The sequence below is a fragment of the Microcaecilia unicolor genome, chromosome 6 (genome assembly GCF_901765095.1).
Source record: "Microcaecilia unicolor chromosome 6, aMicUni1.1, whole genome shotgun sequence".
NCBI lineage: Eukaryota > Metazoa > Chordata > Amphibia > Gymnophiona > Siphonopidae > Microcaecilia > Microcaecilia unicolor.
In genome coordinates this window covers 2,529,625-2,552,820 of record NC_044036.1, presented here as the reverse complement: position 1 = coordinate 2,552,820, position 23,196 = coordinate 2,529,625, and the positions used below count along the sequence as shown (strand labels likewise).

At 47.1% G+C, this 23,196-nt stretch overlaps 1 protein-coding gene across 1 annotated transcript in view; it reads left to right on the top strand.

Moving 5' to 3' along the window:
• PTPRF (protein tyrosine phosphatase receptor type F) overlaps nt 1-23,196 on the top strand; it is a 1,045,343-nt gene that overhangs the window by 695,095 nt on the left and 327,052 nt on the right. Inside the window, 1 exon segment of the mRNA XM_030205921.1 lies at nt 11,314-11,404. Within this exon segment, the coding sequence (XP_030061781.1) occupies nt 11,314-11,404 (91 nt within the window).

Below are 23,196 nucleotides of genomic sequence, written 5' to 3'. Positions count from 1 at the left end.
CTGTTTCCCTCTTCTCTTTCCCCATCCTTCCATCTGTTGCCCTCTCTCTTTCCCCATCCTTCCATCTGTTTTCCCTGTCTCTTTCCCCATCCTTCCATCTGTTTTTCCTTCTCTCCCCAATTCCATCTGTGTTTTTCCCTCTCTCTCCCCAATCCTTCCATCTGTTTTTTCCTCTCTCTCCCATCTGTTTTCCCCTGTCTCTCCCCAATCCTTCCCTCTGTTGTTTTCCCTCTTTCTCTCTCTCCAATCCTTCCCTCTGTTGTTTTCCCTCTTTCTCTGTCTCCCCATCCTTCCATCTGTTTTTCCCCTCTCTCCCCAATCCTTCCATCTGTTTTCCCCTTGCCCCAATCCTTCCATCTGTTTTTCCCTCTCTCTCCCCATCCTTCCATCTGTTTTTCCCTCTCCCCCATCCTTCCATCTGTTTTCCCCTCTCTCCCCAATCCTTCCCTCTGTTGTTTTCCCTCTTTCTCTCTCCACAATCCTTCCATCTGTTTTCCCTCTCTCCCCATCCTTCCATCTGTTTTCCCCTCTCTCCCCAATCCTTCCCTCTGTTGTTTTCCCTCTCTCTCTCTCTCTCCCCAATCCTACCCTCTGTTGGTTTCCCTCTTTCTCTCTCTCCCCAATCCTTCCCTCTATTGTTTTCCCTCTTTCTCTCTCCCCAATCCTTCCATCTGTTTTTCCCTCTCTCTCCCCATCATTCCATCTGTTTTTCCCTCTCTCTCCCCATCCCTTCCATCTTTTCCCCTCTCTCCCCAATCCTTCCCTCTATTGTTTTCCCTCTTTCTCTCTCCCCAATCCTTCCATCTGTTTTTCCCTCTCTCTCCCCATCCTTCCATCTGTTTTTCCCTCTCTCTCCCCATCCTTCCATCTGTTTTTCCCTCTCTCTCCCCATCCTTCCATCTGTTTTCCCCTCTCTCTCCCCAATCCTTCCCTCTGTTGTTTTCCCTCTTTTTCTCTCCCCAATCCTTCCATCTGTTTTTCTCTCTCTCCATCCTTCCATCTGTTTTTCTCTCTCTCTCCCCATCCTTCCCTGTTTTTCCCTCTCTCTCCCCATCCTTCCATCTGTTTTCCCCTCTCTCTCTCCAATCCTTCCCTCTGTTGTTTTCCCTCTTTCTCTCTCCCCAATCCTTCCATCTGTTTTTCCCCCTCTCTCCCCATCCTTCCATCTGTTTTTCCCTCTCTCCCCATCCTTCCATCTGTTTTTCCATCTCTCTCCCCATCCTTCCATCTGTTTTTCCCTCTCTCCCCATCCTTCCATCTGTTTTTCCATCTCTCTCCCCATCCTTCCATCTGTTTTTCCCTCTCCCCATCCTTCCATCTGTTTTCCCCTCTCTCTCCCCTATCCTTCCCTCTGTTGTTTTCCCTCTTTCTCTCTCCCCAATCCTTCCATCTGTTTTTCCCTCTCTCTCCCCATCCTTCCATCTGTTTTTCCCTCTCTCCCCATCCTTCCATCTGTTTTCCCCTCTCTTTCCCCAATCCTTCCCTCTGTTGGTTTCCCTCTTTCTCTCTCTCCCCAATCCTTCCCTCTGTTGGTTTCCCTCTTTCTCTCTCTCCCCAATCCTTCCTCTGTTGGTTTCCCTCTTTCTCTCTCTCCCCCCAATCCTTCCTCTGTTGGTTGCCCTCTTTCTCTCCCCCCCCCCCCCCCCACCCAATCCTTCCCTGTGTTGGTTTCCCTCTTTCTCTCTCTCCCCAATCCTTCCCTCTGTTGGTTTCCCTCTTTCTCTCTCTCTCCCCAATCCTTCCCTCTGTTGGTTTCCCTCTTTCTCTCTCTCCCCAATCCTTCCCTCTGTTGGTTTTCCTCTTTCTCTCTCTCCCCCCAATCCTTCCTCTGTTGGTTGCCCTCTTTCTCTCCCCCCCCACCCAATCCTTCCCTGGGTTGGTTTCCCTCTTTCTCTCTCTCCCCCCAATCCTTCCCTCTGTTGGTTTCCCTCTTTCTCTCTCTCCCCAATCCTTCCCTCTGTTGGTTTCCCTCTTTCTCTCTCTCCCCCCAATCCTTCCCTCTGTTGGTTTCCCTCTTTCTCTCTCTCCCCAATCCTTCCCTCTGTTGGTTTCCCTCTCCCTGCCAAGTTTCCTGCGAACGGCGCGAAGTCGCAACGCACGCAGCACCAGCCCCTATTTCCGGCCGCTGCTGCTTCCGCTACACAAAGAAAAAGAAGATTTAAAAAAAAAAATTGAAACCTGGCTGAAACGCGGCACCCCGGCACTGTAGACAGCCATTAGGCATTAGCTGTTGCCCCGCAGCCGCTCCTCCTCTTGCCTCTACGTCAATGCGCCTGGAGGAAGACCCCGGAAGAGCGCAGTGACGTAGAGGCAAGAGGAGGAGCGGCTGCGGGGCAACATCCAATGCCTAATGGCTGTCTACAGTGCCGGGGTGCCGCGTTTCAGCCAGGTTTGAAGTTTTTAAAAAAATCTTTTTCTTTTGTGTAGCGGCCGCTGCTGCTCAACAAGAGAAGCAACAGCGGCCGGAAATGGGGGCTGGCACTGCGTGCGGGACATGGAGTCACGGGGCGGGGGGAGCAAAAAAAAAGGTGCCGATACGCCGTACCGTTGCATACCGGCACAAAAAAAGCACTGGGCGTTCCTCAAAGGGAAGTCATCCCATTCCCTTTGTCATTTTCGTCACCCTTCTCTGTACCTTTTCTAATTCTACTTTATCTCTTCTGAGATTTAGTGACCAAAATTGCGCACAGTATTCGAGGTGCAGTTGCACCATGGAGCGATACAAATGCATTATAATGTCTTCATTTTTGCTTTCCATTCCTTTCCTAATAATACCTAACATTCTGTTTGCTTTCCTAGCTGTTGCCGCACACTGAGCAGAGGGTTTCAATGCCCAGTAAGGGACAGCAGTAATGGTGCCCACAGAGCAAAAAAATCTAATGACTTTTTAAGCAATACAAGATAATTATCCTGTTAGGCATCTGTCACCTCACTGGTCAAATAAACCCCCAAATATTTCAATTTATGATGCACCTTCTTCTATAAAAAAAAATAATCCCCCCCAGTCAGCATATTGATACCCTCCCAGGGCCATAGCCTCAGACTTTCAGAGGTTAAGTGACAAGCCAGAAACTCCACCATGGGACTGAACCAAGTTCCAAAGCCGATGCAATGATCTGCGAGGGTGGGTGAGGACACACAGTGTATCATTATCAAAAAGCCATATATTTCACTACTACTTCACCGATAGACCACTAACAACAGGGTATGCCCACAGTGCGATCAAGAGGGGCTCCAAGGGAAGAACGAATAACAGTGACGACAAAGAAAAATATTCAAAGCCCCCATTGACCAGCACTGCTGACATGGGGTTAGTATGTAAGATTTTTATCATATCCAAGAAGGGGCCTCCAAAGCCATATTTATCCAATAAAAAGGAATAGATAGTCCCAGTGCACACAATCAATTGCCTTTTGGGATTACATAAAGCCCACCTGATCTTGATGGAAAAGATCGGGAAGTAGACCCGCCACTCAAGTTACAAGGATCTTAGCCATCAGTTTCACTTCAGAATTAGTGAGATGGGTCTGTTTGTATCTAACAGAGTGGGGTCATGACTGGGCTTAGGCTAAACCACTATAATGGAGTGATTCACATGAGCTGGGAAAGTTGCTGCTTCACAAACTCACCCAAAATAAGCCTTCAAAGGGAGAGAAATAAATGTAGTCCTGCAAAAGTTTATAAAACTCATTACTCAGACCATCAGAACCAGGGGTCTTTATGGCATTAAGAATCTCCCAAGCCAAAATTGGCTCATGCTAAAGCTCAGCATCCTGGGGGTGGACACGGGGCAAAACCAAGGAAGACACATTTAACTGAACTTCCCCAACAGACACCGAAGACTTCTGATAAAATAGAGCAAGATACTGGGAAAATAATAACATCAATTGTTCTGTATTAGAAACACATTTACCCTGGTGACCAATACTCTCAGACCTTCCCAAGGGTGGACTAAATGTGCTAACAACTTCCCAGTATGATTCCCATAGTGGTAAAGTTTATGCTTATACTACAACCGAGATTTTACCACCTGCTCATTTACATGAGCATTAAGGGCACCCTAGCAGCTTGTAAATTATCTGTAGTCACTGAAGAAGAATTTAAAATCCACTCCTGCTTATGACGGTCCACCTGATGCTTTATACACAGCAAATCTTTTGCGTTTTTCTTGCTTTGCAGCCACATAAATAATGGTTTCCCCTCTCAAAACAGCCTTCACTGTTTCCCAAAGTAATATGAGTTCTAAGGTATACTAATGTCACGGTCGTGCCCTGGTTTCAGGCTGTCAGTTATCTGCCCCCCCCCCTCGTGGCCAGGCCTGGTGGCTGCATTGGATTGTCTGTGTGCTGTTTCCCGTTCCAGACTTCAGCCTAGTCCAGTCCGGATCTTCCGGCCTGCCAGACTTGCTTGTCTTGTTTGAGCCTGCACAGCACCCGTAGCTGCCTGGTGATTGCTGCAGTGAATCTCTGCTGCTGCTGCTGGGCTTATTAGCCATTTGGACACTCTCTGCTTTGCCTTTGCATCGCCTAAGGCCCTGGTTTGTTGGTGCTTGTTGCACTTCTGCCTAGCTTGATTTTATTCTAGTTCCTTGTCTGATGCTAGTTAGTCTGTGTGTAGTTTAGCTTAGGGTTATTGTTTGTTTCCTAGACTTGTTCCTTGTCTGTCTTTTGTGTTTAGTTTCTGTTTGTCTGTGTTTCTTGTTCAGTGGCTGCTTGGCAGCTTTCAGTTCTGTCTCATGTTTGTCACAGTGGCGTAGCCAGACCTGAGATTTTGGGTGGGCCCAGAGCTAATATGGGTGGGCACGCACTGTCTATATAAGTTTGAGTAGTGTCTCTTGGGATCCTACAAAATAATGCCTTAGAATTCACTTGATGCCCAACAGCTGCCTTGCATCAGAATAACCACATACATACTTAATGGAAAAATTGATATTTTTAAATATAATTACATTATCCCACAATCTCTCCACTGCAAAATGCTATACACAAACTTGTGCAAAAACACACTCATATCCTTACTAAACCATAACAGCACTAATTCCAAGGACAGGACGAGCTACAACCTTATGCTTGAAAAGGCAGAACTGTAATTACACTAGACTCTAAAACACTAATACACTACCTTGTGAAAAAAAAAAGCAAAACAAAAAGGGCTGCAAATACTACACGCTAGCAGAATACTGCACCGTGATCACACATGAAAAACACATGACATAACAGACATGACACAAGGAACTAGAAATCAAAAAATATGAAGGCAAAATACTGAACTGGAAAGTTAACTCAAGAAGTCAGACTCAGCATGCAGCCATACCAGAAAAATTGAAACTTACATGCAAAATATCACAGATTCACATTTCCAAAAGCTGACATATTCCAATTAATACATTCTGAATAAAATACTTTTTATACCTTTGTTGTCTGATCTATTTGCTTTGGTCCCAGTGTCTTCTGTTTTATGCAGTGTCTTCTTTCCATCTGATATTTTTTCTCTCACCATGTCCACCATCCTCCTGTGTCCTTATGTGTCCTGTCTACCATTTGTAGCCCTGGCCCTATCCTTCCTCGAGTTTCAGTATCTGTCTTCAATGTGTTCCAAACCAGCCCTTAAACTCAGCAGTTTCCCCTCCATCCATATCCAGCATTTCTCCTTACTCCCCTCCCCTCCATCCATGTGCATCTCCTCTCTGACTTCTCTCCCCTCCCTCCATCCATCCATCCAGCAACTCTCCATACTCCCCTGCTCTCTCCTCCATCCACCCATGTCCAGCAAATGTCCTCTGTCCCCTGCATTCATCCATCCATGTTCAGCAATTCTCCTCTGCCCTCCCCTCCATCCATCCATACCCAGCAAATTTCCTCTCTCCCCTTTCCCCTCCATCCATCCATGTCCAGCAATTTTCCTCCTTCCCCTGCCCTCCGCTCCATGTCCAGCAATTTCTATTCTCTCCCCTGCCCTCCGCTCCATGTCCAGCAATTTCTATTCTCTCCCCTGCCCTCCTCTCCATCCATCCAGCAACTCTCCATTCTCCCCTGCTCTCTCCTTCATCCACCCATATCCAGCAAATGTCCTCTGTCCCCTGCATTCATCCATCCATGTCCAGCAACTCTCCATTCTCCCCTGCCCTCTCCTCCATCCATCCATACCCAGCAAATTTCCTCTCTCCCCTTTTCCCTCCATCCATCCATGTCCAGCAATTCTCCTCCTTCCCCCCGCTCCGTCCAGCAACTCTCCATTCTCCCCTGCCCTCTCCTCCATCCATCCATCTCCAGCAAATTTCCTCTCGCCCCTTTTCCCTCCATCCATCCATGTCCAGCAATTCTCCTCCTTCCCCTGCCCTCCGCTTCGTCCAGCAACTCTCCATTCTCCCCTGCCCTCTCCTCCATCCATCCATCTCCAGCAAATTTCCTCTCTCCCCTTTTCCCTCCATCTATCCATGTCCAGCAAATTTCCTCTCTCCCCTGCCCCCTCCATCAATCCCTGTTGTCCGGCAATTCTCCTCTCTCCCCTGCCCATCCTGTTTATTTCAATCCCCTTCCCCATTCTATCTGGCGTTTCCCCCGCCCCCCCCCTCAAAAGAACGACAACATGGCTGCAGCAGCTCACAGGTTTGCTTGCCCTGTGTTTTGAGTGAACGACGATGGCTGCGCGGAGGAGTGGAAACCAAATCGCTTCTTTCTTTTTTTTACAATGGACTAGATGGGTGGGCTGGCTGGCTCACTTCCACTCCCGAAGTTGCAGCGTAAAAGCAGCAAGCAGCGAGCCAGTCTCGACTCTGTCCTTCGCTTCCTGCCCTCTCTCTATGCCGTCCCGCCTTCCTCTGATGTCATTTCCTTTCAGGCGGGCAGGACGCTGAGAGGGCAGAAAGCGAAGGATGGAGTCGAGACTGGCTCGCTGCTTGCTGATTTTACGCCCACTCGCTGCTGCGGGCAAAAAAAACGAAGTCGTCGTGGAAGGTGAGGTTCGCAAAAGACTGGGTGGGCCCGGGCCGAGATTGGGTGGGCCTAGGCCCACCCGTAGCTACGCCCCTGGTTTGTCAGTGTTTGTTCCCTGTTTTAGCGGCTGCTTGCAGCTGCCAGTTCCTACCCTGTCCTGTAAGTCCTGTCGGCCGCCTGCAGCCAGGGGCTCAACTCCTGGGGAAGGGCGGCTAGTGCAGGTGTGAAGTCTTGCTGTTCCTATCTGAGTTCTGCCTGGGTCCTGGTGTGGGGTGGCTTTGCCTGCCACTGCTGCTCCTCGGCAGTGGTCCAAGGGCTCACTAACCTAGTTCCTGCTTTGGAAACCTAACAACTAATCATTATCTGCTAAGTATTGCTGCCGATGTATGGTCTAAAATGGGAGTCCCAATACAGATGGAGCAGAAAACGCGAAACACTAAGTCTTCGCTCGCCCAGGAATCCTTGTAAATCCAATTAAATTAAGGAATGAGCAGAGAGTGTGGGAAGGTCTGTGGCAGTGTCTAATACTTGGTAAAAATGAGGGATCTCACAAAAGTATTATCTGTTCGGTACATAGTCGAGTGCACCCTGACAAAATGAGTAAAATCTTTGTTAGAGGGTGAAAAATACACCAGGGATCTACCAGATCTAGTACCTTTCAAAAATGTAGACCCTGATTAGCTGTGAATTCTGCATCCCCCCCCCCCCCCCCGATCCACGGAAGGATTCATTGCAATATTAAAATCCCCCCCAAATTATGAGGGGCAGATGAAAATAAGTCACTACAACCTTGATGCCTGAAAGAAGGGAAAGATAAAAATGTTTGGGGCATAAATATTAAGTATGATGAAGTCTGTATTCTAATAGTCAAATGGACCAACACATACCTACCCTCCTGCCCCACATGCACCGTATGAAGCTGATGAGGGACAAGTTTATTTGTCAAATCACCATCCCAGCACTATGGATATTGCCTGAATAGTGTACACCCACCCAACTACGCTTCAGCTTTTGATGTTCCTCGTCACCGAGATGGGTTTCCTGAAGGCAGGCATGTTAAAATTTTTTTTCTTTATCTCTTTTAAAATTTTAGTTTTCTTAATGGGTGAGTTAATACTCGCCACATTCCAAGAACAAACTCTCAAGGGGGACCCCGCAGTATAATCCTAATATACATGATAAGAAAGAAAACAAAACAAGCCAGGGAAACCCGATGCCCAGCCCCCTCACCAGATCTACCACACCAGAAACCACAGAGGCCCCTCACTACACTTGTAACCAATCAACCAAAGAGACATAAAGTACTTCCACAAACCTCCTCCACCCCCTATCTCACTTATACCCCACACAGAGACTTCCCCATGAACTCCTACCTCCCTTCCACACAATTTTCACACACACACATTACAATCCTCAGACATCTCACCCTTACGTATACATCCACATCCAGCTATCAAAATACACAAAGCAGGCCAAACAAAAAATGAGAAGCCTCTAAAGAGGCAGCAAAACAAGGGCCCGCAGGTTTACAGAGTGTGTCCTCCAAAAGATCCCCCATAATGCCCAACAATTGTCTAATAGGGGAACCAAGAGGTCAAAGTGGAAAAAACAGATTGGCAGTCCAGCAGAATAAGATGAAACAATCTGTTCCATTGAACACACACAGGCTCAAAGTTCCATGCCAGATGGAGAAGTTGGTTCACCACCCACAGACACTGAGTCCAAAAATGGCCTGCGCTTCCGCAGGAGTGTCATAAAAGACTATACGACCCTCATGCATCACCCTGAGGTGGGCTGGGTAAAGAAGCGCTAAGTGGATTTGGTGTTCATTAAGTGCTGAGCACATCAAGCTGAAATTTTTATTTGTTGCATTTGTATCCCACATTTTCCCACCTTTTTGCAGGCTCAATGTGGCTTACATATTGTCGTTAACGGCATTAGCCGATTCCAGTCTGAACAAATACATGGTACGAATGAATACAAGGTGATGTTGTGATAGATAAAGTACATTGTAAGGTAGGTGTAGTTGCAGGAACTTAGAAAGGGGTAGAGGAAGAGTCAGGTAATGTCCTTTACGTTCTTTGGTTGCATTGTGTCGCAGGTGTCGATGTATTTTTATGTTGGGTCGGTGGGGTATGCTCTTTTGAACAGGACCATTTTAGTGATTTCTGGAAATTAAGGTGGTCTGGCATAGTTTTTACTATTTTTGGCAGTGCGTTCCATAGTTGTGCACTTAAGTAGGAAAAGCTGGATGCATAGGTGGATTCATATTTGAGTCCTTTGTTGCTTGAGTAGTGGAGGTTTAGGTATGATCGTGTAGATTTAGTGGTATTTCTGGTTGGCAGGTCAATGAGGCCTGTCATGTATCCAGGTGCCTCACCGTAAATGATTTTATGAGCAGTCATGCAGATTTTGAATGTGATTTGTTCTTTGATTGGTAGCCAATCTCGGCAGTGGGACACAACCGCCACTGAATAGTCTTGAAAACACAAAACCTTATGATTGTCCACTTACAATGTCTTTCCAGCTCGCAAGGCTTGGAAAATTTCAATTTTATGGGCAAAACTTAACACCCCCAGGATCACTACCCACGACCTCGGGTCCACAATCCCCCATGTGATGAGCCGGCACAGTCTGGAACGGGCCATGCCCAGTACTCAGTTGTAAGCTTTGGGGAATCCAAGTCACCCTCCTGAACGCGCTCCGGAATGCCCACCAAGTGCCTGTTATTGCGCCTGGTCCTATTCTCCTTCAACCTTGTCAGTGAGAGCCTGCAATTGCTTGTCCAAATTACTTTGCTTGGTCACCATCCTGCAGGGAATCCTTTATTCCAGTCTGCCACTACACCTCATCCATTTCCAGGCCCATACTGTCTATACGTTCATGGGCATTATCAGTTTTATCAAAGAACTGTTGCAACGTTTTATCAGGTGTTCAGCGCTGCGCGAGTCTGGTAGCGCTATACAAATGCTAATAATAATAATTCTAATAATAGCAGCCTCAGCAGCGGCCTTCACTTCGGAGATTATTTCCACGGTCCACACTGAGCTAACTGAAGTGCTAGGCAGGCCCGAACTTAATGCCATCTTGTTCTCCGAAAGTCAGCCCTTGTCCTGTCCTTTTCAGCAAGATTTTTGTGGCCATAAGGGCAAAGAAAGCGCTCCTACGATTTCCAGCATGCAAAAGTTTAGTAAACCTAAAGTACCTTTTATGGAAAAGATTTTAATTGATGCATTTGCAGGTGACCATCTCCTCAATGCAAAACTGGTGAAACATGATTCATCTCAGCAGTGAATCAGCAGTTGGTCTCCTAGATTTTTCTACACTAAATTACTTTTTAAAATTTTGAAAAAATTGAAGATAGTATAGACTGAATGGATTTATAAAACTGGTACCAATGAAGAATCGTGACAAATATATTTTGGTGTAATATAGACACACTGGGAAATTCACCTTCTGATGGTCCATAAATTAGAATGTTTATTTAAGATGATAATCACTTGAGGATATATGTATAATAGATCTTTGTTATAAATCCCCAGTGTCAAACTTTGTATTTGGACTATTATAAAGTGTTTTATAAAATAGACATGTTCATCGCAGCTTTGCTCTGAGAACACATTTATACAGAGGTATGAAAATTGGTACTATCTTTTTTTTTTTGCATGCATGCATGCATACCAACACACAATTTTACAAGCACCTGGTGCAATGCAAAACATGAAAAAGTCTTTAAAGATTATCCCATAATGGTTATAGGAGAAGAAAAGAATATGAAAACTAATAAAAGCAATTATTACAGGATACAGAATGATTAGTACTATCGATGATCACCACTTTCTGGAGCTCTTCTGTATTGACCCTAATTGCAGCTTACAGGACTGTGTCCCAGCTCTATTGTCCAGCTGCTGCCCTCCCAGAAGGCAATTTACAGAGATTTAGGGCGGGGGAAAGATGAGTGAGACTGGACAGAGTTACTCTGCTCTCCAATTCAACCCCTCCTGCCATTTTCCAGGAAGAAAAAAAATGGTTCTAAGTACTGTTGGATACCAGCAAAGTAAAAGCTCTAGTTATTTTTCATTTCTATCCAGCAAGAGAAGGATCTGTTTCCTGGATTAGTGGAGTGTACATTTTCATAAAATAAATAAATACTGTCTGTGTTCGACAGTTATAGACCATACCTCTTACTCTGTTTATGATAATACCTTTTGCAACATAGTGTAAGCCACATTGAGCCTGCAAATAGGTGGAAAAATGTGGGGTACAAATGCAGCAAATAAATAGCTCTTCTCTGTAGCATGTAGCAGTTCAGTTGTTATTGTCTCATTAGTATGTGTGCACTGTCTGTTATTCTTGTAGTTTTCTCTTTCTTTAACAGGTGGTATTACATTGTGGTGGTGCCAATAGGCCTTGTTAATGGTGGCCTTACTACAAAGTGGCAGGGTCCAGAAGATATGGAGCTGGATCAGGTATGACTAAAGAGATTAGCATTGGTTGCTTTGTACAGAGAACTCCTGCATGGGGTGTGCAATGACGATATATTTTACTGCCCTTTCAGACAAGGAATTGTCTCTAGCACTACTTATTTCTCTAATGCTACTACATATATATACACATCACTGCTTCAGTGTTGAATGTGAATATATCAGAAGAGAAAGCTACTGAATTGAAAAGGATATTCCCCTATAATGGGCTAAATCCTTCATAGAGTACTTGGAAGTAATTTTTCGAGTAGGAGGGGGAAACTATATGACTTAAATTACACCCTTCTTAGTGCAGGATGAGACAGCTGGCAAGCGAGGAGTATCCAGAATGCATAAGGCAGGCGATACATGTACCACAACATATGAAGAAATAGGAGAAACATTAGAGGGTGATAATGACTAGAGAAACACTGAAAAGAAACATATGAGGGGCTACTCAAGGGGTCACTAGCTAGCATAAGAACATAAGAAAAGCCATATTGGGTCAGACCAGTGGTCCATCTAGCCCAGTATCCTGTTTCCAACAGTGGCCAATCCAGGTCATAAGTACCTGGCAGAAACCCAAATAGCAACATTCCATGCTACCAATCCCACGGCAACAGTGACTTCCCCATGTCTATCTCATTTGCAGACTATAGACTTTTCCTCCAGGAACTTATCCAAACCTTTTTTTAACCCAGATACGCTAACAGCTGTTACCACATCCTCTGGCAAGGAGCTCCAGAACTTAACTGTTCTTTGAGTGAAAAAATATTTCCTCCTGCTTGTTTTAAAAGTATTTCTATGTAACTTCATTGAGTGTCCCCCTAGTTTTTGTACTTTCTGAAAAAGTAAAAGATCGATTCACTTCTACTTTTGTTCTACACCACTCAGGATTTTGTCATAACAACATAAGAGTAGCCATACTGAGTCAGATCAATGGTTCATTTAGCCCAGTATCCTGCTTTCCTAACAATGACCAAATCAGGTCACAAGTACCTGGCAGAACCCAAATCGTCACATCACTCCATACTACAAATCCCAGGGCAAGCAGTTGCTTCCCATGTCTGTCTCAATAGCAGACTATGGACTTTTCCTCTAGGAATTTGTCTAAACCTTTTTTTAAAACCCAGATACGCTAACCGCTTTTACCACATCCTCCAGCAAAGGAGTTCCAGAGCTTAACTATTCGTTGAGTGAAAAAATATTTCTCCGAGGACAAGCAGGCTGCTTGTTCTCACTGATGGGTGACGTCCTCGGCAGCCCCTCCAATCGGAAAACTTCACTAGCAAAGGCCTTTGCTAGCTCTCGCGCGCCCATGCGCACCGCGCATGCATGGCCGTCTTCCCGCCCGAACCGGCTCGTGTTCGTCAGTCTTCTTTTGTCCGCGCTCGGGACGGTCGTGTTTTGCCGCCGTTTCGTGCCCCTCAAGTTGTCCCTCGCGCGTCTTTGCGATTTTCGCTAAAAAAAAAAAGACCTTTCGGTCTTTGTCCCTTCCCATGTATCCAGTTTTTCCCCCAGCGTAACTTTCCTTTCGCTTTCGGGATCGGCCTTTTTGGCCTCGGTACAGGTTTTCTCTCTCTTATTTTTGGTGCCTTTCGTCATCATCGCAAATTTTGATTTCGCCGGCGTGATTTTTCCGCCCATGTCATCGAAGTCTCCCAGCGGCTTCAAGAAGTGCACCCGGTGCGCCCGGGTAATCTCGCTTACTGATGATAGGCACGCTTCGTGTCTTCAGTGTCTGGGGGCTTTGCGCTCTTTTACAAAAGAAGACTCAGGTAGCGAGATTGGCCCAGTGGAACGTGTTGTTCTCGGGCTCTTCGACGACAACAGCACAGGACGCATCGAGTGCATCGACGTCGACAGCATCGAAGTCTTCGACCTCGGCATCGAGGCTTCGACCCTCTGCATCGTCGGTACCGAGACATCGAAAGGCTGCGTCGACGTCGGTGGTACCGGGACCTCCGCTGTTGCTGATGTCGTCGGACGGTGGTGCTTCGACTGGAGTGCAGGTGAGGGCTGTCCATTCCCCTGCTGGTGGCGGTGAGCCTTCGGGTGGGTCTCCTCCTGCCCTGAGGGCTCCTGCGGTACAGCCCCCCCGAGACCGACCTTCTTCGGCCTCGGCCCCGAGGAAGAGACGGTTGGATTCTACGTCCTCCTCGTCGGTACCAGGAAGCTCCGGTGACATGCTTCGCTTGAAGAAGTCAAAGAAGCATCGACACCGGTCTCCTTCCCGCCTCGGTACCGAGAGCTCTGGGTTGCCGAGGGAGTCGGCACCCAGTAGGCATCGGCACCGGGAGGACCGCTCACCCTCTGTTAAGGAGGTGTCGATGCGCTCCACCTTGGACAGCCCGGAACCGCCTCCACGCACGGAACAGACTCAGACCTCGACGCCTGCATCGGTTTCCCAGTCTTTCTCCACAGCCGCTCTGCACGGGCCGTTCTTCCAGAGATTCTGGGAGAGCTGTTGCGCCCTTCTCCTCCGGTGGTACCGTCGAGCGAGGCGACGGCTGGCCCTTTGCCCGGGGTGAGGTCTCCGGCATCGGTACCGCTTGCGGCCGCCTCCCAGGAACACTCCCCGATGACGTCGGTGGAGGGAGCTTCGCCGGTGCTGGCGAGGGAGTCTACCTCTCAGCGTTCCCACCGTGGCCGTGTTTCCACGGAGTCGAGTCGGGCACGGCTTCAGACACAGGTTCATGAACTTGTGTCTGATACCGATGGTGAGGCCTCGTGGGAGGAGGAGGATGACATCAGATATTTCTCTGATGAAGAGTCTGATGGCCTTCCTTCTGATCCCACTCCCTCCCCTGAAAGGCAGCTTTCTCCTCCCGAGAGTCTGTCTTTCGCGGCCTTTTTCCGGGAGATGTCTACGGCCATCCCCTTCCCGGTGGTCATGGAGGATGAGCCCAGGGCTGAGATGTTTGAGCTCTTGGACTATCGTTCTCTACCTAAGGAAGCGTCCACAGTACCCATGCATCATGTCCTAAAAAAGACATTGCTGGCGAACTGGACCAAGCCTCTAACTAATCCCCACATTCCCAAGATGATCGAATCCCAGTACCGGATCCATGGGGACCCAGAGCTGATGCGCACTCAGTTGCCTCATGACTCTGGTGTGGTGGATCTGGCCCTAAAGAAGGCTAAGAGTTCTAGGGAGCATGCTTCGGCGCCCCCGGGCAAGGACTCTAGAACCTTAGACTCCTTTGAGAGGAAGGCCTACCATTCTTCTATGCTCGTGGCCAAGATTCAGTCCTACCAGCTCTACACGAGCATACACATGCGGAACAATGTGTGTCAGTTGGCGGGCTTGGTGGACAAGCTCCCTTCTGAGCAAGCCAAGCCGTTTCAGGAGGTGGTCAGGCAGCTGAAGGCGTGCAGAAAATTCCTGGCCAGAGGGGTATATGATACCTTTGATGTTGCGTCCAGGGCCGCTGTTCAAGGTGTGGTGATGCGCAGACTCTCATGGCTGTGTGTCTCCGACCTGGAGAATAGAATCCAGCAGCGGATTGCGGACTCCCCTTGCTAAGCGGACAACATTTTTGGAGAAAAAGTCAAACAGGTGGCAGAACAGCTCCACCAGCGGGATAACGCTTTCGACAAATTCTCCCGCCGGCAGCCTTCAGCATCTACCTCCTCAGGTAGACGTTTTTATGGGGGAAGGAGGGCTGTTCCCTACTCTTCTGGTAAGCGTAGGTACAATCCTCCTTCTCGACAGCCTGCGGCCCAGGCTAAGCCCCAGCGCGCTCGCTCTCGTTAGCAGTGTGCGCCTCAGCAAGGCCCCACAGCTCCCCAGCAAAAGCAGGGGGCGAGCTTTTGACTGGCTCCAGCAGAGCATAGCCGATGTCAAAGTGTCCATGCCGGACGATCTGCCGGTCGGGGAGAGGTTGAAAGTTTTTTACCAAAGGTGGCCTCTCATAACCTCCGACCAGTGGGTTCTCCAACTAGTCCGGCAAGAATACACCCTCAATTTGGCCGCCATGCCTCCAAATTGTCCACTGGGAGCTCAGTCCTTCAGCTTCCAGCACAAGCAGGTACTTGCAGAGGAACTCTCCGCCCTTCTCAGCGCCAATGCGGTCGAGCCCGTGCCACCGGGGCAAGAAGGGCTGGGATTCTATTCCAGGTACTTCCTTGTGGAAAATGTTAATATGTGTCCCAGCTTGAGACCCATCCACTGGAATAGTGGTGGGCCAAGTTACATAGCTTAAACTGCTGAAAGCACTGACTAGGCCTAAAAATCAGATGATGGCCTTATAGCTGAGAGCCTGCAAGAGCAGGACTGCTTGGTGAGTCTTATTGAAACCTGGTACAACTTTCAAATTCAGTGTAAGAGTTAAGATGAAGGAATTAATGGCAGAAATGGTAAAAAGTTTGGTTCATAAGATGGAGTCTGTCCTTATAAGATGGCTCCCAGAGTCACAAGATACAAAGAAACTGATCTCTCTATATTAGGAAAGATATTTACAAGTCCGGAAATTGGCGTTGTTAAGTAATCTCAGAAAGGAGGGACAGGTGGGCACCTGACCTGCGGTTAAGTATGATTCATAGATGAAAAAAAGTCTCTCTCCATTGAGTTGTATGGACTGCAAATACTATGTAAGGGGTGTGAATCTGAGTTAAAATCGGATTCTTTCCCCAACGCTCTCATGAGGCGAAGCTACGGTCCGTCGAACCCAGAATTTGACTGATGTGTGCAACAGCTGGCAGATTCATTTGGTGAGAATAAAAGACTATCTTTATCTCTAAACTTCTCTAGTCTCAATTTCAATCTGTTCCTTCTCTTCAAACTGTTACACATAAATAATATACACATAAGTAAATTATCTTTCACTCATGTAGACTTTATGTGGGAACATAAATAGCCAAAGATTCACTTAGATCCTAGAAGTCAGAAAGTTGTGGTCATGGGAATTAGATTTGAACTGCGCCTTCTGTCACCCCCCCTACACCTCCGTGTCCGAAGGCACTCCTTTGGACCCCTTTTCACCTCACCGTGGAAAGGGTTCCGCGGAGGTCTAGAGAGGGGTGGATAAAACAGGGGGGATGCGTCCCATCCTAGACCTAAGGGCCCTGAACAAATATCTGGTCAAGGAAAAGTTCAGGATGCTTTCCCTGGGCACCCTTCTTCCCATGTTTCAGCAAAACGATTGGCTATGCTCTCTGGACTTAAAGGATGCTTATACACACATCCCGATACTGCCAGCTCACAGACGGTATCTTCGATTTCGTCTGGGATCACGTCAATTCCAGTACTGTGTGCTACCCTTTGGGCTCGCCTGTGCGCCCAGAGTGTTCACGAAGTGCCTAGCTGTGGTAGCAGCAGCGCTTCGCAGGCTCGGAGTGCACGTGTTCCCTTATCTCGACGATTGGCTGGTGAAGAACACTTCCGAGGCAGGAGCTCTACAGTCCATGCAGATGACTATTCGCCTCCTGGAGCTACTGGGATTTGTGATAAATTATCCAAAGTCTCATCTTCTCCCAGTACAGAGACTCGAATTCATAGGAGCTCTGCTGGATTCTCGGACGGCTCGTGCCTATCTTCCGGAGACGAGGGCCAACAACTTGTTGTCCCTCGTCTCACGGGTGCGAGCGTCCCAGCAGATCACAGCTCGGCAGATGTTGAGATTTCTGGGCCACATTGCCTCCACAGTTCATGTGACTCCCATGGCCCACCTTCACATGCGATCTGCTCAATGGACCCTAGCTTCCCAGTAGTTTCAGGCTGCTGGGGATCTAGAAGACGTGATCCACCTGTCCACGAGTTTTCTCAAATCCCTGTATTGGTGGACGATTTGGTCCAATTTGACTCTGGGACGTCCTTTCCAAATTCCTCAGCCACAAAAAGTGCTGACTACGGATGCGTCTCTCCTGGGGTGGGGAGCTCATGTCGATGGGCTTCACACCCAGGGAAGCTGGTCCCTCCAAGAACGCGATCTGCAGATCAATCTTCTGGAGTTACGAGCGGTCTGGAACGCTCTGCAGGCTTTCAGAGATCGGCTGTCCCACCAAATTATCCAAATTCAGACAGACAACCAGGTTGCCATGTATTACATCAACAAGCAGGGGGGCACCGGATCTCGCCCCCTGTGTCAGGAAGCCGTCAGCATGTGGCTGTGGGCTCGCCGTCACGGCATGGTGCTCCAAGCCACTTATCTGGCAGGCATAAACAACAATCTGGCCGACAGGTTGAGCAGGATTATGCAACCTCACGAGTGGTCGCTCAATTCCCGAGTAGTGCGCCAGATCTTCCAGGTGTGGGGCACCCCCTTGGTAGATCTCTTTGCATCTCGAGCCAAACACAAAGTCCCTCAGTTCTGTTCCAGGCTTCAGGCCCACGGCAGACTGGCATCGGATGCCTTCCTCCTGGACTGGGGGGAAGGTCTGCTGTATGCTTATCCTCCCATACCTCTGGTGGGGAAGACTTTGTTGAAACTCAAGCAAGACCGAGGCACCATGATTCTGATTGCTCCTTTTTGGCCGCGTCAGATCTGGTTCCCTCTTCTTCTGGAGTTGTCCTCCGAAGAACCGTAGAGATTGGAGTGTTTTCCGACCCTCATCACACAGGACGAAGGGGCGCTTCTGCATCCCAACCTCCGGTCTCTGGCTCTCTCGGCCTGGATGTTGAGAGTGTAGACTTTGCCTCTTTGGGTCTGTCGGAGGGTGTCTCCCGTGTCTTGCTTGCTTCCAGGAAAGATTCCACTAAGAGGAGTTACTTCTTTCTATGGAGGAGGTTTGCCGTCTGGTGTGACAGCAAGGCCCTAGATCCTCGCTCTTGTCCTACACAGACCCTGCTTGAATACCTTCTGCACTTGTCTGAGTCTGGTCTCAAGACCAACTCTGTAAGGGTTCACCTTAGCGCAATCAGTGCATACCATTACCATGTGGAAGGTAAGCCGATCTCAGGACAGCCTTTAGTTGTTCGCTTCATGAGAGGTTTGCTTTTGTCAAAGCCCCCTGTCAAACCTCCTACAGTGTCATGGGATCTCAATGTCGTTCTCACCCAGCTGATGAAACCTCCTTTTGAGCCACTGAACTCCTGCCATCTGTAGTACTTGACCTGGAAGGTCATTTTTCTGGTGGCAGTTACTTCAGTTCGTAGAGTCAGTGAGCTTCAGGCCCTGGTAGCCCTTACACCAAATTTCATCATAACAGAGTAGTCCTCCGCACTCACCCTAAGTTCTTGCCAAAGGTTGTGTCAGAGTTCCATCTGAACCAGTCAATTGTCTTGCCAACATTCTTTCCCCGTCCTCATTCCTGCCCTGCTGAACGTCAGCTGCACACATTGGACTGCAAAAGAGCATTGGCCTTCTATCTGGAGCGGACACAGCCCAACAGACAATCCGCCCAATTGTTTGTTTCTTTTGATCCCAACAGGAGGGGAGTGGCTGTGGGGAAACGCACCATATCCAATTGGCTAGCAGATTGCATTTCCTTCACTTACGCCCAGGCTGGGCTTGCTCATGAGGGTCATGTCACAGCTCATAATGTTAGAGCCATGGCAGCGTCGGTGGCCCACTTGAAGTCAGCCACTATTGAAGAGATTTGCAAAGCTGCGACGCGGTCATCTGTCCACACATTCACATCTCATTACTGCCTGCAGCAGGATACCCGACGCAACAGTTGGTTCGGGCAGTCAGTGCTTCAGAATCTGTTCGGGGTTTAGAATCCAACTCCACCCCCCTAGGCCCATGTTTATTCTGTTCCAGCCTGCACTCTCAGTTAGTTGGATAAGTTGTTAGGTCAATCTCAGTTATGTCCTCACCGTTGCAAGGCCCAATTGACCATGTTTGTTGTTTTGAGTGAGCCTGGGGGCTAGGGATACCCCATCAGTGAGAACAAGCAGCCTGCTTGTCCTCGGAGAAAGCGAATGCTACATACCTGTAGAAGGTATTCTCCGAGGACAGCAGGCTGATTGTTCTCACAAACCCGCCCGCCTCCCCTTTGGAGTTGTGTCTTCCCTTGTTTTGTCTTGCTACATATGGGACTGACGAACATGAGCCGGTTCGGGCGGGAAGACGGCCGCGCATGCGCGGTGCGCATGGGCGCGCGAGGACTATCAAAGGCCTTTGCTAGTGAAGTTTCCGATTGGATGGGCTGCCGTGGATGTCACCCATCAGTGAGAACAATCAGCCTGCTGTCCTCGGAGAATACGTTCTACAGGTATGTAGCATTCGCTTTGCTGAAGGGTTAGAAGGTAAAGTTTTCCTTTTTGCGGACGATACTAAGATTTGCAACAGAGTGGACACCAGGGAGGGAGTGGAAAACATGAAAAAGGATCTGCGGAAGCTAGAAGAATGGTCAAAGGTTTGGCAATTAAAATTCAATGCGAAGAAATGCAAAATGATGCACTTAGAGAGTAGAAATCCACGGGAGATGTATGTGTTAGGCGGGGAGAGTCTGATAGGTACGGATGGGGAGAGGGATCTTGGGGTGATAGTATCTGAGGATCTGAAGGCGACGAAACAGTGTGACAAGGCGGTGGCTAAAGCGAGAAGGTTGCTAGGCTGTATAGAGAGAGGTGTGACCAGCAGAAGAAAGGAGGTGTTGATGCCCCTGTATAAGTCGTCAGTGAGGCCCCACCTGGAGTATTGTGTTCAGTTTTGGAGGCCGTACCTTACAAAGGATGTAAAAAGAATTGAAGTGGTGCAAAGAAAAGCTTTGAGAATGGTATGGGATTTGCGTTACAAGACATATGAGGAGAGACTTGCTGACCTGAACATGTATATCCTGGAGGAAAGGAGAAACTGGGGTGATATGATACAGACGTTCAAATATTTGAAAGGTATTAATCCGCAAACGAATCTTTTCCGTAGATGGGAAGGCGGTAGAACTAGAGGACATGATATGAGATTGAATGGAGGCAGACTCAAGAAAAATGTCAGGAAGTATTTTTTCACAGAGAGAGTGGTGGATGCTTGCAATGCCCTCCTGTGGGAGGTGGTGGAGATGAAAACGTTCGCGGAATTCAAGCATGCGTGGGATAAACATAAAGGAATCCTGTTCAAAAGGAGTGGATCCTCAGAAGCTTAGCCGAGATTGTAAGGCGGGGCTGGTGTTTGGGAGGCGGGGCTAGTGCTGGGCAAGACTTCTGTGGTCTGTGCCCTGAAAATGGCAGATACAAATCAAGGTAAGGTATACAGAAGAAGTAGCACATATGAGTTTATCTTGTTGGGCAGACTGGATGGACTATGCAGCTCTTTTTCTGCTCTCATCTACTATGTTACCATGTTACTCTTGTGAGGAGCTTTATCAAAAGCTTTCTGAAAATCTAGATGCATTACATCAACCGTCTCACCTTTATCGACATGTTTATTCTCGCCTTCAAGGAAATGAAGCAAATTGGTAAGGCAAGACTTCCCTCGGCTGAACCCATGCTGACTCTGTCCCATTAAACCATGTTTATCTATGTGTTCTGTAATTTTATTCTTTATAATAGTTTTCACTATTTTGCGTGGCACAGACTTCCCGGATCACACCTAGAACTGTTTTTAAAAATCGGCATCACATTGGCTACCCTCCAATCTTCAGATGGTATGGACGATTTTATCAACAGGTTACATATTGCTAATAGCAGATCAGTAATTTCATGCTTCAGTTCTTTGAGTACCCTTGGATGTATGCCATCTGGTCTAGGTGATTTACTGCTCTGGTTATCCGAGATTTATTTCAGTTTCTCTGCATCATCACCCTTGAAAAACCATTTCCGTGTCAGGCAGATCTCTTACATCTTCTTCCATAAAGACAGAAGCAAAGAATTCATTCAGTTTCTCTACTATGGCCTTGTCCTCCCTGAGCACCTCTTTTGCTCCTTCGTGATCTAACGTTCCCACGAATTCCCTCGCAGGCTTTCTGCTTCTGATGTACCTGAAGAAATTGTTACTGTGAGTTTTAGCCTTTACGGCAATTTTCTCTTATATTTCTTTTAGCCTTCTTTATTAATGCATTGCATCTGGCTTGCCAGTTCTTATGTTGCTTCTTATTTTCTTCATTTGGGTTCTTTTTCCATTCTTTGAAGGGCAATGTTTTGGCTGTAATGGCCTCATTTTACTTCACCTTCTAACCATTCTGGCTGACGTTTTCTCTTCTTTCCACCTTCGCAAATACTTGGAATGCATCTGGACTGGGCTTCCAAGATGGTATTTTTGAATAACGTTCATCCCTGATTTAGTATCCTAACCTTTGCAGCCAATCCTTTTAGTTTCTTTTTAACCATTTTCCTCATTTTATCATAGTCGCCCTTTTGAAAATTAAATTCAGCTACATTAGATTTCATTTGCGAGTTCATCCCAGATAGTAGCTCAAACTTGATCATGTTATGATCACTGTTTCCCAGGGGACCTAACACTGCCACTTCTCACACTATGCCCTGCTTGCCACCAAAGACCAGATCCAAAATGGCTCCCCCTCTTATCTGTTCCTGGACCTTCTGCTCCAAGAAGGTCCCTGATGTAACATTTATCCAGTCAATATTGGGGTAATTTATATCAAAAACTCTCCAACAATTCTACAATATAATCAAGATGTTTGTGGGTGAATGTGGCAGGCAACAATGAAAAAAGTGGAGAAAAAAAGACCTCAGTAATAACAGAAACACCTTGTTTTTAAGGGACACGCCGTTTGTGTAATGAGGTCACCTCATTAATCATAAGTCTCAAAAAAAAAACTCCACAGTATTTAATTCATAATAACTCTGCCACTATACCCTTACAGACACCTATAGGTTGAGACGCTGTATTCAATTAGAAGTAACCTGAAATTGTTACTTATCTTGGATGATGGTTCTTCCACGGACTCTTGTAGTCTCAAAATCCTGTTATATAATTCTACAAAGTCCCATAAAGTCCCGACAGGGAAACCCTGTTTTGCCAATACACAGCTGCTTCAGGGGAAATCCTTAATTTAAACACATCCAAGCAATTTAGACACCTTATGGTCTCCGTTTCACACCAGTACAAAAATGGCGGTCTGCTTCTTTTTCAAACGTTCTGCTTATATACTCAGTGTGACGTCAAAGACGCCTCCTCCAATCATTTATGCAATGCAATTAAAGAAATACTTTCCATTCTATGGACACATTTAAACCCTTAGGGATTACAGTTTGCAACAAAAATAATCATCGTTGCTCCTTTTGTCTCAATAATCATCTGATATCACCCCTCCATTCTGTTACTCTTATCTGTTCCACGATGATGCACTTCAGTTCTGAAAATTGATGGTTTCATTAAGCAGTGAGACACCATGGGTTCATGTGTTTTTTCAGCCTGTATACGTGTTCTATCAGTTGTGTCTTCAAAGGACGAGATGTCTGTCCTACATAATATAATTTACACGGACAGCTTATAATGTATATTACATTGTCAGAAGCACAATTAGTTGTAGAGTACAAAGGGTAAACCTTGTCCGTATGTGTATCAATAAACACATTTGACTCCATCATGATGCTACACACAGAGCAATTGCCACAGGCTTTATGTGAGCTTTCCTTGGACCTCATAGTGCTTGTATGGTTCCAAGTGTCTGCAGGGCACAGTGCATAGTGTAAGTTGTTGTTACGCTGAAAAGCAAAAATGATCCTAAGGTTTTGAAAACAAGGGTGAACATTTAACAATGGTAGATGTTTTCTAATGATAGTCATAGTATTCAAATGAATGTTAAATCGCGTCACAAAAGTTAAAGCATCATTATTTTGAGGGACAGTCCATGGACGTAGCAGCCACTGTCTATGGTTATTCAAGGCTCTTTTTTTGGCTGTGGATACTAATCTATTAGGGTATCCTCTATCAATCAGTTTCAATTCCAAC